Source organism: Pteropus alecto, unplaced genomic scaffold (assembly GCF_000325575.1).
Source record: "Pteropus alecto unplaced genomic scaffold, ASM32557v1 scaffold75, whole genome shotgun sequence".
In the NCBI taxonomy this organism is placed as follows: domain Eukaryota; kingdom Metazoa; phylum Chordata; class Mammalia; order Chiroptera; family Pteropodidae; genus Pteropus; species Pteropus alecto.
Window position 1 is genome coordinate 17,785,482 of NW_006440638.1, and position 12,531 is coordinate 17,798,012.

Below are 12,531 nucleotides of genomic sequence, written 5' to 3' on the forward strand. Positions count from 1 at the left end.
AATATATTACATATACACCACTGATTTGTTTTTTAATCTAAACAAGGTCTTGATATATGATAAAAAATGGGGTTTAATGGGGCTTAATATAAATGAATCAGAGGACAGGTTTAATAGCAATAGACACAACCAAGAAGGTACACTACCCTTAATGCTACTGATCTCAAATAGCGTCACAGAGATGGAGGTGAGGTTAATTTCGAGAACACTTAAGAAATCCCTGAAGAGGAACATCACCACTTCACATTGTCATCAGACTGGAATAAAACTCCAGGTGAACTGAACACAAGAGGACTGTATAAAACAGAAGACTTTTCCTCAGGTAAAAGATTATACTTAACCTTGTGAACTGAGTTCCCTTCTGCATTTAAACAAAAAGAGAGAAAATACAATCCTTAAACACATATTAGACACTTATTCACCTATGTATTAGCAATAGTAAGAGTTCACGATCCAGTGAAACAGTTCTCCCTTACCTTTATAATGCTACCAGCCCCACCCATTAAAAGAAGAGATAAGGTAAGGAGTAAGAGTGTAGTTCAACTTAATAATTTCAACAAGGGAAAGGCCAATAAAGTGTTATTCAACGTGATATATATCAATGATATTTTATTTGCCAAAAAAAAAAAAAAAGTCCACATAACACAGCTTAACAATATCCAAAGGGAAAAGATAGAATGTTCCCGTTTTATATAGTCAGAGAGAGGGTTTTATGAACCAAATCAGATATAATAAATGAGTACATTTTGTTAAGTTAGAAAGGAAGATGAATAGCCTTTAAGTAAATCACACAGCACATGCAAATCATTGCTCTCCAATTATTAGGCATGTATGAGCCTAGGTATATTTTTCCTTTGAACCTTTAAATTAATCATGTCTCTCCACTAACTCACACTCCCCCAACCCCTGCCCCCAAGAAGATAGTTTTAAAGGAGGTAACATCACCCTTTCAAATTTATGACCAAGAAAAAAGATATTTAACTTAGATCTCTCTCAGATATGAAAAATACACACTTATAGATAACTCTCTATATGCCTTCTATAGACCCACTAAATTTATAGATTACTGAATATTAAGATTTATGTTATATCAAAGCAAATATTGACCTTATATCTGCCTAGGTCAATATTTACTGTTTTGTTCAATAAATCTTGAAGTTCATTTTCAAACTGAGTCAATATTAGTTCATTAATTTCTGCATGGTTCATATCAGCATTTTACAAAATTTGAAGTGCTAGTGAGAATGTATTACGTAAAAATTTTAGATACAGCCAATTAAAGAGCTTTTACTTTCCCTCCCCTCAAAATTATTACAAAGAAAGCTGCCTTAATTCCATACAATCCAGTCATCTATTCTAAAATAAAAGAATTATTTTAGAAAATGTTATGAATGTACCAGTATAAAAAATAAAAATATTCTAGATATAATTCTACATATTAAAAAAGTACAGAAATAATGTAAAAAGGCACTATCCTTAATTTCTCAATAACAACAACTGAGTATAGCTGCAGACTTTTTAGCCGAATTCATTAATGGGACCTGATTGCCCCTATTATTTCAATATATCTTATAGATCAAATTATTTCATTTTGGTAGATGTTTAGTAAGCATTCCATCATAAGGATGTATTATAATTACTTGAGTCCCTACTGATGGTTACTTAGGCTGTTAAACACAATGCCACTCTGGGGATATCCACAAGTGTACCTGAAAGACAAATTCCTAAAAGTGAAAGTATTGGATCAAAGACTATTGATATTTAACATTTTCACGGATATTGCAAAGGAGCCCTCCAAAAAGGCCCCATCAATATGGAAGATGTGGTATATACATACAATGGAATATTATTCAGCCATAAAAAAGAATGGAATCTTGTCATTTGAGACATGGATGGAACTTGAGGGTATTATGCTTAAGTAAAATAAATCAGACAAAGACAAATATCACATGATTTCACTTCCATATGGAATCTAAAAAATATAACAAAGAAAACAAAACAGAAATAAACCCATAGATTAAAATAACTCATAGTTGCCAGATGGGGGTAGGAGAGCAGAAAAGGTGAAGGGGCTTAAGTACAGACTGTCACTTATAAAATTAGTCACAGAGATGTAATGCACGGCATAGAGAATATAGTCAGTTATGTCATAATTACTAGCGCCAGATAGATACTAGACTTATTGTGGGGATCACTTCATAAAGATAGGTACTAGACTTATTGTGGGGATCACTTCATCAAGTATAGAAACATAGCGATGTTGTACAGTTGAAACTAATAAAACATTGTATGTCAGCTATAACTTAAAAATGTTCAAGTTATCCTAAGCATACGACAACACATTCTTCTCTTTTATACATAAAGTCCTGATTAGTGTGTGACCGTATATGTTTTTTCTCACCCTATCTATCCTTGTGATTTAAAAGAGTACCTATAGGAAAAAAGTTGTTCCACAATGTTTCTCTCCCCACCTCGAGGCCCACCGATTCCAAAACATTTAAGTAGAACAGGGAAATATAAAGACTAATTACAGAAAAAGGTTCCCCCAAAACAATGTATAAAGTTTAAAGGGTATAAGAAATACGAATAAAACACTTACCACATCTAATAGGTTCAAGTCTTTTTTTTATCTTTGTAACCAACCCACCGTTCCTCATTTATCCATTTTAAACTAAATGCAAAGTCACCTTCGATCAACCTTGACAATTCATTTTACTTTCTCTTCCATACACTAACAGCAATGAATTCCCATGGGATCTTTCCTTTTATCTCTCAAATCCTTGATGATACAACCCCATCATTTTTCATCCTGCCCTCCTTCTCACTGACGAATCCTTAACCCTACAACTAATAGCTATACTCAAACATAAAACCAACTTAGCCCATTTCCATCATGAAATCCTTAACAACTCTCTATCATGTTTTAGGTCACAAGTAGAATACTGTTAGAACCCTTCGTGGTCCAACTTCGATACTTTGTATTATTCCCTTAACTCTCTCCACCCTACCATATGCTCTAGACCTGCTGAGCTGCTTCCCGTTCCCCAGTCACTGCCAGATCATTTCATGCCTCAAGGCTTCTGCATGTCCTGGCAAACAAACAGCTGCCCATCTGTAACGTCTGGAATCTGACAGCGGCAATTCTGAGAAGCTTCTCTGGCCCCTCCCATTATAGCACAACACCGGGCATACAGTAAGCAATTAATTAGTTGTTGAATGAATAACTTCTGTTTACAAACCGCAAATAGTTTAATAGGGAACTGTGAAGAAGATAAACTTCAATTGTAAAATGTAAAGGGGAGACTGAAGAGTTAGGGAGAGAGGGATCATCAAGGTAGAGGTCTTTGAGCTGGGATTTGAGAAGATAGATCTTAAGGCTGACTCCTCCCCAACAGGGGGTTGTTCCATCAGATCAGAAGGTCTCTATTGCAAAGGAAATGTCTCTGGGGAAATGATTCCCTTAAGAGACTCTGTACGAGGCTTAGGAGAGGGACAAAAAATGCAATAGTATTAACATTAAACTTTGAGGTTCTGCTGTGCTTTCCATTCTTCTAATGACAAAGGCAAATTTATGCAGGCATGTATATTTTGCTTCACCTTGTATAAACATTATTAAAAATAAGCATGGAAATGTTATTTTAGGAATTTAATTATATCTTAAGTTCACCAGGGGAGCTTGTTACTTAAAGGGATCCAACGGTGAGACCTTTTGTAAATCTCCCACTAACTTATCTGAATTTCATGGCAGGATGCCGTTAGTGGGTTCCTAAGCACAGTCTATGGCAGGAGTTCATTTATTCATCTATCCACTTGAAAAATATGCACCAAATATGCATAAAATGAAATGCTCTGGAACATACCAGGAAAAACAAGGAGTTATAAGCTATATTAATCCTTGTACTCAGGAATTTCTAGATTTACCTAGGGAAATAAGACACACACCTACACCCAAAGACACACACATACCTGTGTGTTATAAAACAAGATGCTTATATGAATAATGTTGTGGGATGGCATATAATTAAGAGCCAAATGGGTAATACCTATTCCATTCCAGGGTAGAGGCCAAGAATTATACCAGGTTATTACATATATTACCCCTAATCTTCAAAGCCATCCTGCAAGGTATGTCCCTTTTATCTCCATGTTACAGCTGAATAAGTCATCAAACCTAAGGACAATTAGAAAGAACCTTGCATATGTCCTCCCACAATTTCCTGGCCAAAGCAGAAATACTTCTTAGAATAATCCTGTCTGACCTTCACCCAGCACAACACCAGACACTTCTTGCAAGAAATTTTGGTCATTGCCATGTCTCACTTTTGGATTCTTCTAACAATGAGAAATGTTCCCCTTGATCTTTCTACACAGAAGAAACATGAGCTACAGATGGTTAAAAAATGCAGAAAAACAAAAAGAATAAGTAAAAATGGGGTAGGAGGAGAAACCATAGCCCATTTTTCTCCAAGTCTTTGAGAGGGAAAAGACAAAACAGATAGCTTTATAAAAAATGTCTCAAATTTTCACTTAAACTTGCTCCAGATTTGCTTATTTCCCTTTCTGGCAACGATGACCTATCTAGCATGTGTTACTTTTTGTGTAATAATTACAGAAGTTCTGGGCAAATGCCAAAATTCATGAGCTGTCATCACCGTAACATAGAAAAATATCTGTCTTAGTTAAGTAAAATTAACAGAAAAGAAATTAGTTTAATATTTTCAATGAGATGCTCTTAATTGAACTATTGCCTTTTTTTCCTCAGTGCAAATCAATGTAAAATACATAAGAAGGTCTGTCCCCCTTCTTCTCCATCTTGGTATAAGGAAAATAAATCCGAAGATATAAAGCAATCTTGAAATTACATTGCTGTTGTTAAGTTAACAATAATATATTTATGTTCTGCTTCGCATATCTTATTCGTGATGTTTTCACATTGAACTCATATCTATTACAACCCACCTCTTTACGGCAGGCAAAATTAAGAACCAGAGAGATAAACAATTTTCAGATGATCACAGTGGGATTAGAACACATATCTCCAGGCTCCTCCAATTCTCTGTTCTAAAGCTGCAGGTGTCACAATGGCATTGTTTGGAGAAGCCTACAGAAGTTTTCTGGCATTTCAAATATAAACAGAATGTATGAATTATTCAAGGTGATGCAACTTGGCTAGTACTAAAGGGAAAGTTACACTAATATTAATGAATTACTGTTTTGACGATTTCCTAAAAATAAGCTATCTACAGCACAAATATTTGATGCAACTCTAAAGTGACTGTGGTGAAATACCACTGTAATAACCAGATCAGCATCATTCACCAAACCCCACCCACACGAAGGCAACTTAGTGAGCCTAGTAACTCAGGCACTCATTTCTCTGATCCACCTCCTGCAGCACATCCCACTCCATCTTTGTTCCTCCCAAGTCCTCTCCAAAACCAGGGCCACAAATGCAAACTAGAACACTTGCTGAGGATATTCCAGCTCAAGGGAAATGAAAGGCCAGGGGGGAAAAAAGACATGTTCCAAATCTCTAAACGCTTCTGCATGAGTCAGGCTAACATCTGCTCAAAAACCCAGGCTGTATCAATGTAAGCAGAAGTTGGCAAATCTTTTCTGTAAAGGACCAGATAATAATATTCTAGACTTTTTGATCAAAGGTCTATGTGGCAACCACTCAACTCTTCAATTATAGCATGAAACCAGCCAAAGACAATACCCAAAGGAAGACATGGATGGGTGCGTTCCCATAAAACTTTACTCACAAAAACAGGGGATGGTTTGTAGTTTGCCAACCAACCCCTGAACTTGATAGTATGCTTAATCCTCATTCCCAAATCCCAAATGGGTGATCCTTGTGAATTACGAATGATAGAATTTAGCTTGCTTAGTTCTCAGTATCACCTAGTGATCACCCACTGTCAAACACAGCTACCCAATAAGAATTCCAATAATAATATCAATAGCAGCGAAAGTATAATAGTGTCAAAAAGTTCAAGAAGTAATATTAGGTATTTTATGTCTCATTTTATCCCTCCAACAACTTTATGAGCAAAGTAGTAGTAATTATTCCTACATTAAAGATGGGGAAACTGAGGCTCCAAGCAATTAAATGCCCTCTCAATTTCTTAAAGATATTAAGAGATAAAACTTAGATTTAAACTATAGTCTTTGATTTAAACTATAGTCTTAGATTTAAACTATTGTCTTTATAGTTTAAATCTAAGTCGAGGCCTAGTCACACGCCAGTCCTCGAGGCACCAATGGCAATATCTTAGAAGGAACAAAGACAAATCTGTGAATTAGAGGCATGAAATTAAAACCTGGACCATTAAACCAGTCTTTCAGAAGTGGCCAGATTTGCTTTTGCTAAATTTAAAAACATTTCCCTCTGACAAACAACGAGGCTTTATGGTGGTAGCCCACTTTTCAAGCAATATTTATACCTAGAGGTATATACCTGCAGCTAATAGATCAACAACATCTGATCTACTGTGCTTTAAATGTCCTGGTCTAAATTGCTGAAAGCAACAGGCAACAACTCTTATTCCTTCCTGCTCTTTCTTTGTCTATTTGTCAAATGCTAAGGAATATCTCTGATGAAACCCAAATCTTCTTGACATGAGAACCGATATTCCACCACTTCGGTGTCAGGGGAAACATAGTTTGCCACCCCAACATTCCCTTTTGGGATATAGGTTATTTTAAGCTCGTCATTTTTAAGAAACAAAAGGCTCAGGAAAAACCTTTGACCTTCCCACTAACTGCCTAAAAGAACTCAGAGAGGACCTGCTCCAACAAGAGAGATAGCATCCATCAGAGGAAACTATAGTTTAATAAGAACTAGCCTGTGATAGACAAAGAGGAACCTAGCAAAGCCCATTTGCTCAAAGTCCTCCTGCGTTCCATCATTTCACGATGGCCCAATAAACACTTGTTTACTAAACATTAACTCTTTTCGTCTCCTTATAAATTGCCTTGCTTCCCTCTGAAGTCCTAGATCCCTACTTTCGTCCCCTTCCATTCTCCAGAATGACATATATATCTCATTTTACCTTAATGTCTTTGGAATTTTTATACTTATGTGAATTCCCTATGCACACATATTAAAACTTAATTCTCTCCTGTTAATCTGCCTTATGTCATTTTAATTATTAGTTCAGCCAGAAGAACTTTCTAAGGGCAGGAAGAAGTTTAATATTTCCTCCCCCGACAGGTGAAGCAACCACTCATATGGTGGAATTTTCAGGAAGAACATGTGAAAGCATGAGGCCTACATACTTCCAATTAATACCTCTCTCATTCTTTTCTTCTCCTTTTATTTTCTCCACTACACCTAGCAGTGACTTCACTGGTTCTTCCAAACCAGTCCATATCTTTCTAGGGGATTCCTCTTATGACTGCCTTACCCCAATTCCAGAAAGAAAAACATCAGTTAGAACAGGGCGGAGGGGGGAAGAGGGAAGGTAGTTGGAGTAAAAGGGATCAAATATGTGGTAACAGAAAGAAATCTAACTATGGGTGGTGAATACACAGTGCAATACATATATATGCTTTACTGTTGAATTGTACACCTGAAACTTACTAGATTTCATTAACCACTGTCACCATAATAAAAATAAATTTAAAAAATAAATAAATAAACAAAATAAAACAGAAACAAACTCACAGATACAGAGAATAAACTGGTGGTCACCAGATGGAAGGGGGTTTGGGGGGAATAGGAGAAAAAGGTAAAGGAGATTAAGAAGTACAAATTGCCAATTATTAAAATAGTCATAGGGATGTTAAGTACAGCTTAGGGAATAGAGTCAATAACATTGTAATAACTGTGTGTGGTGTCAGATGGTACTAGACTTACTGAGGTGACCACTTCATAAGATATATAAATGTATAATCACTATGTTGTACATAGGAAATTAATACAGTATCATATGTTAACTGTAATTGAAAAATAAATTAAAATTAACCCCTCCCCCCAAAAAAATTTCAGTGTTCATAAATAAAATTTTATTAGAACACGGCCAGTTTTTCCAGCATTTCCTATGGCCGCTTTTGCACTAAGATGGCAGCTGCGTAGTTGCAACAGAAACCATAGGCCCTGCAAAGAATAAGATCATTTACTATCTGCATCTGTACAGAGAAGCATGCCAAACCCCTTGAGTTCAAACCTCAGCCCCTCCACAGAGAGGTTCCCAAATCTAGACACAATGCATTCCAAAAATACAAAATGGCAACTCATTAAGTCCACCAGAGTTAATGACATCAACAATGCTTCACCCCAAAGATAGCACCACTTATGTCCATTCTTAAGTATAACTAACGGGAAAAGTTTAAGCCTTTCATTCCTTCACTGCCATTTTCAATTGGAGATGCTGATGAGATGTAACTTCCAATTTCCTGACTAACAGCATTATTATTCTAAATTGATGAACTGTAAATAGCAGGCCACTTTATGCCTCTTCCTAATTGATATTGGAGCCACAGAGTACAAAAAGATAAATTTACTTTGGGTTTCTTAGCAAGAAGCTATATATATATGTAATTTTGGCTTCCATCTCCGAATTTCCTTCATTTATCAAAAATGGTGACAAAAAGGCTCTAATTAGATCATTCTAATCACAAGAAACTGGATGTGATGGAAGACTTCAGAATCACTATCTGTTCTTTGCAAAACAAAACAGATAGGCTATTCTCCCTGTAGGGGCAGGAGATTTATCAATAGACAAAAGGATGCAAAAAGCCAATAGATAAGGTGTAATTAAAGATCAGGCCTATAAATTTTACACTGACATAAATTTAAGAGGATTTGCAGGTGGGAATTCAGGATTTAGAACCTGAGTATCATTATGAAAATAATACCTTTCAGTTTTGTGTGCAATAACATTGCATAATACATAGATTTATTATTAAGACTAATACTCTGCGCCTCCAAGCCCTTTCTTACAAAGAATTTGAATTATTCAGTGCCAAAGTAATTTCCAGAGTGGTCTATCTTCTTCAAGCATTCCTTAATTAGCTACAATACATTTTCTATATATTTTTGACCATCAAAATCTTTTAGAAATAGCAATCCACCTAGCTATTATATTTTTGTCAGTTAGTAGAGGCATAATTTAGAAAGGTCTGTGTATTCTCGTAGGTCTTCATTTTTTCTCCTTAAAATATAAGTAAATTATATACAATGTAATATTCAATATGGTTATAACAGTGCTCTCTTTCTTCACTGACTCAGACTAAAAGTAAAAATAAAAATGAAAATAATTACAAAATATCATAGATTAGAAGGCTGAAGTATATTCAACTAAGATCTGATTTAAAAATAAAGTTGCATTTCTTAGATTAAAGCATAATAGATCATTTAATATGTGATGCTTTATAATATTTAGCAGACATTTATGAGCTCAAGACTAGCCTTATATTTTCTGCTCTCTGAAATCACAGCCCTGAAAAGAGAGAAAAGGCTATGTCTTTTGGAAAATTACAAGTTTGGTACAATAACCCATTAACAAGTAAAGTTCAGAAAATTAATTGAGGGGAAAATGCAGGCTGAGAAAACAGGTGGGAAAGATAAATTAAGATATTTATAACCTTGCAGCAAAACAGGCTAGAATATTTCAACTTTTAGAGAACTACAAAAGGTTTGAACAAACAGAAGTCAGGCACGAAAGTGATTCAAAGCGTGCTTTCGAGTGAGTTTAATAGGACGTTACCTGGCCTGTGTGATCCTGGTCAAAACAAGTCACTTACCAGAGTAGGCCCAGTAAGAGTCCCCGGAAGCCTTGCGCCTACGGGTCTGCGCTGAGCTGCCGTGTCTGTTCTCCTGCAGGGCCCCAGCGTAGCCTTCTGTCAATGCTGGAAGACAGGGAGAACCACAATTAGACAAAGTCATCACCCCGCTAGACAAGGGAAGACATCAAATGCACACAGCTGGGTAACTTCCGAGAAGCACAGACCTTGGAATAACTGAACAGAACCTCCTGGTTTTACAGAAAAACAACTACAGGAGACTCAATATTACCATGGTTACTATTAATATTAATCACAGCTTACAATAAGCCAGCCTTTACTTTGTGTCAAGAAGCGCAATGCACTAAGCACTTTATATACAGTATCTTATTTAATCTGCAAAAGATCACCGGGTAATAGATACAACAGTCCCAATAATGGGACCATTCCAAACATATGCAAACTGAAGCTTAGAGAAGTTAATAACTTGCCCAAGGTCAAACAACTAGTAGACCTGGAGTCTGTGGTTTTGGTTCCGACTACATGTATAAGCCCATATCCTAGGTGCAAACAGCCTCCAGCCTTATTTGATCTTCAGAAAGCAAGGGTCATTCCATCTCTTATAGATGGAGGAATTAGGCTCAGAGACACTATAGAAACTGTTGCCCAGGCACATAGGTAAGTATGCAGCAGGTCAGAAACCCGAACATAAGCATGCCTGATCTTCTGCATCCACACAAAGCACAGTCAGAGCCCTAGGAGACTCCCCCCGGTGAATATCTGATCTCCAGATCCTCTGGACTCCAAATAGTCACCTGTTGTGCCCAAGGATACGAAATTTGAAACCCTCCAAGTCCAACGTGCTCAGAAAAGAAACATTGCTTAATGATGTATTTTCTAAAAACTCAAAATCAGTCCAATCTTCTACCCCATTATGGAGAGCTTCCATCTGCCAGCTAGTGCTCAAAGCCCTCCCATCCCATTCCATCATGGATGCAAATTTCTTTTGTTGTGAGCCCACACCTGAATGCACTGATGTGTAAGAAGACAAATATCACAGGTGCCCAGAATCCAAAATGAAATGGAATTACACTTCAAACAATGCATCCCAGGTGTCTATGTTAACATTTAAATGCACCCAAACAAAATCAAATGTGCTTTTAAAAAGCAAAGAAAGTGGTTAGGGAACTGCATACTCAATTAAAGATTAAGATAGCACCAGAAAAACACAATACATAGTCTATGCCAAATTAGTCAAAATAATAATAATAATAATCTCACCATGATGGCAGTAGCTTTGTTGCAATGTGACAATCATGAAGAAAATGAGGAAACATATACTTTATGCTTACACATCAATGCAAAGACTGGTTTTAAGAGAAGTAATGCTTGAACAAAGAACAAAGATATTCCACACAGATGAACTCTTCAGAGGGAAATGCCACCCATTTTTAAAATATGATGGAGGTTTAGGTTCCCAGCATCCAATCCATTCTACACTTTTGCAGATGAGCTATTCAGAGCCCCAGGAAGTTGACCATTCTGCCCCAGGAAGTTGACCATTCTAAGCTTCTAGCAATTGAAAATAAAATTTCTCATCTGCTAGGCTCCCAATTTATTTTTTATATACTAAAGCATACCAAATAAATAACTGGGAAACTTTCATATGGGAAACTTTTTTATGTATTCATCATAGAGCTAGTTCACTCTGAATAATTATTCCCAAATAAATCTTCCTTTTTGTATAAGGACAATGAGTAAAGAGTGTCTTCACCTTGAAAGTAACCTATGAGGCTTCCATTAGGGTTATGTGGTTGAGCCTAAATTTCCATGTCTGTAAAGTGGAAATAAAAACACCAACCCTGTAGGATACTGATGAAGATAAAACAAGCTGCTGTGAGCAGAGTACCTAACTCAGCACAGGGCATATAGTTGCTTTTAAATTCCTGCTAATATAGAGGAAATTTGTTTCAATCAGTGTTTTTGTAATCATCATACCCTACCCCTTTAGCCACGAGTCAAAGATTGGAGAGCCATGTTCTCTTGCCTGCATCCAGGCTCCAGGGGTGGGCCTGGTTTGGCTTAAACGAGTCAATTACTATAAACTATGCCCCTGAGCCCAGTGATAGGTTTGAGAATGAGGACATGAGCCAATCAGAGAGATTCTTCTCCCTTCCTGAAGGTATAATGACAAGAGCGTGAAACCTCAAGGGAGTAATTGAGGGTCAAGTAGGAGATTAGTAGAGGAGCTCAAAAATGTGACTAAGACAGAGGAAGCAAAATATATAGAAGATTGCTGCTCACAAAATTTAAGACAAAGACAAAGTCAGCGTAAAACCAACACCAATGAGAGCTTTATAGTTATATGAACCAGTTACCGTCCAAGGCATACTTTTCTGTCACTTGTATATAAAAGATCCCCAAATGACACTAACTGTGACCTTGGTGACCTTCAAACAAGTCTCTTCAACTCCTGATCATCAAGTTCTTCATCCATAAAAGGCCACTGTCGGGCTACAGCTCTGATTCTCAACTCTGGCTACTTCAAGGAAAAGAAAAATTAAAAAACCCTCTACCTTGGACTTAACCACTAGACTCCAGGGACTGGGATTAAAATGGTCTAGGGTGGAACCCAGATATCAGTACTTACAAAAAAAAAATTTTTTTCCGGGTGATTGTCTTTTGAAGCCAAAAGTAAGAAGCACAAAACTTTCTGATGAGCTAGACCGAGGTTCTCATTCGGCTCTGACATTCTGAATTCCTACCCTCCTGCCTATAACTTGACAAGCTAAGTCTTAACAC

At 36.7% G+C, this 12,531-nt stretch overlaps 1 protein-coding gene across 3 annotated transcripts in view; it reads right to left on the bottom strand.

Moving 5' to 3' along the window:
• The window catches only part of PTPRG (protein tyrosine phosphatase, receptor type G), a 642,217-nt gene that overhangs the window by 471,840 nt on the left and 157,846 nt on the right, over positions 1-12,531 (bottom strand). For all 3 annotated transcript variants that reach the window (XM_015593756.2, XM_025050798.1, XM_025050799.1), the window contains exon 2: positions 9,751-9,855. In XM_015593756.2, the coding sequence (XP_015449242.1) occupies positions 9,751-9,855 (105 nt within the window). The remainder of the gene's footprint in view (positions 1-9,750; positions 9,856-12,531) is intronic.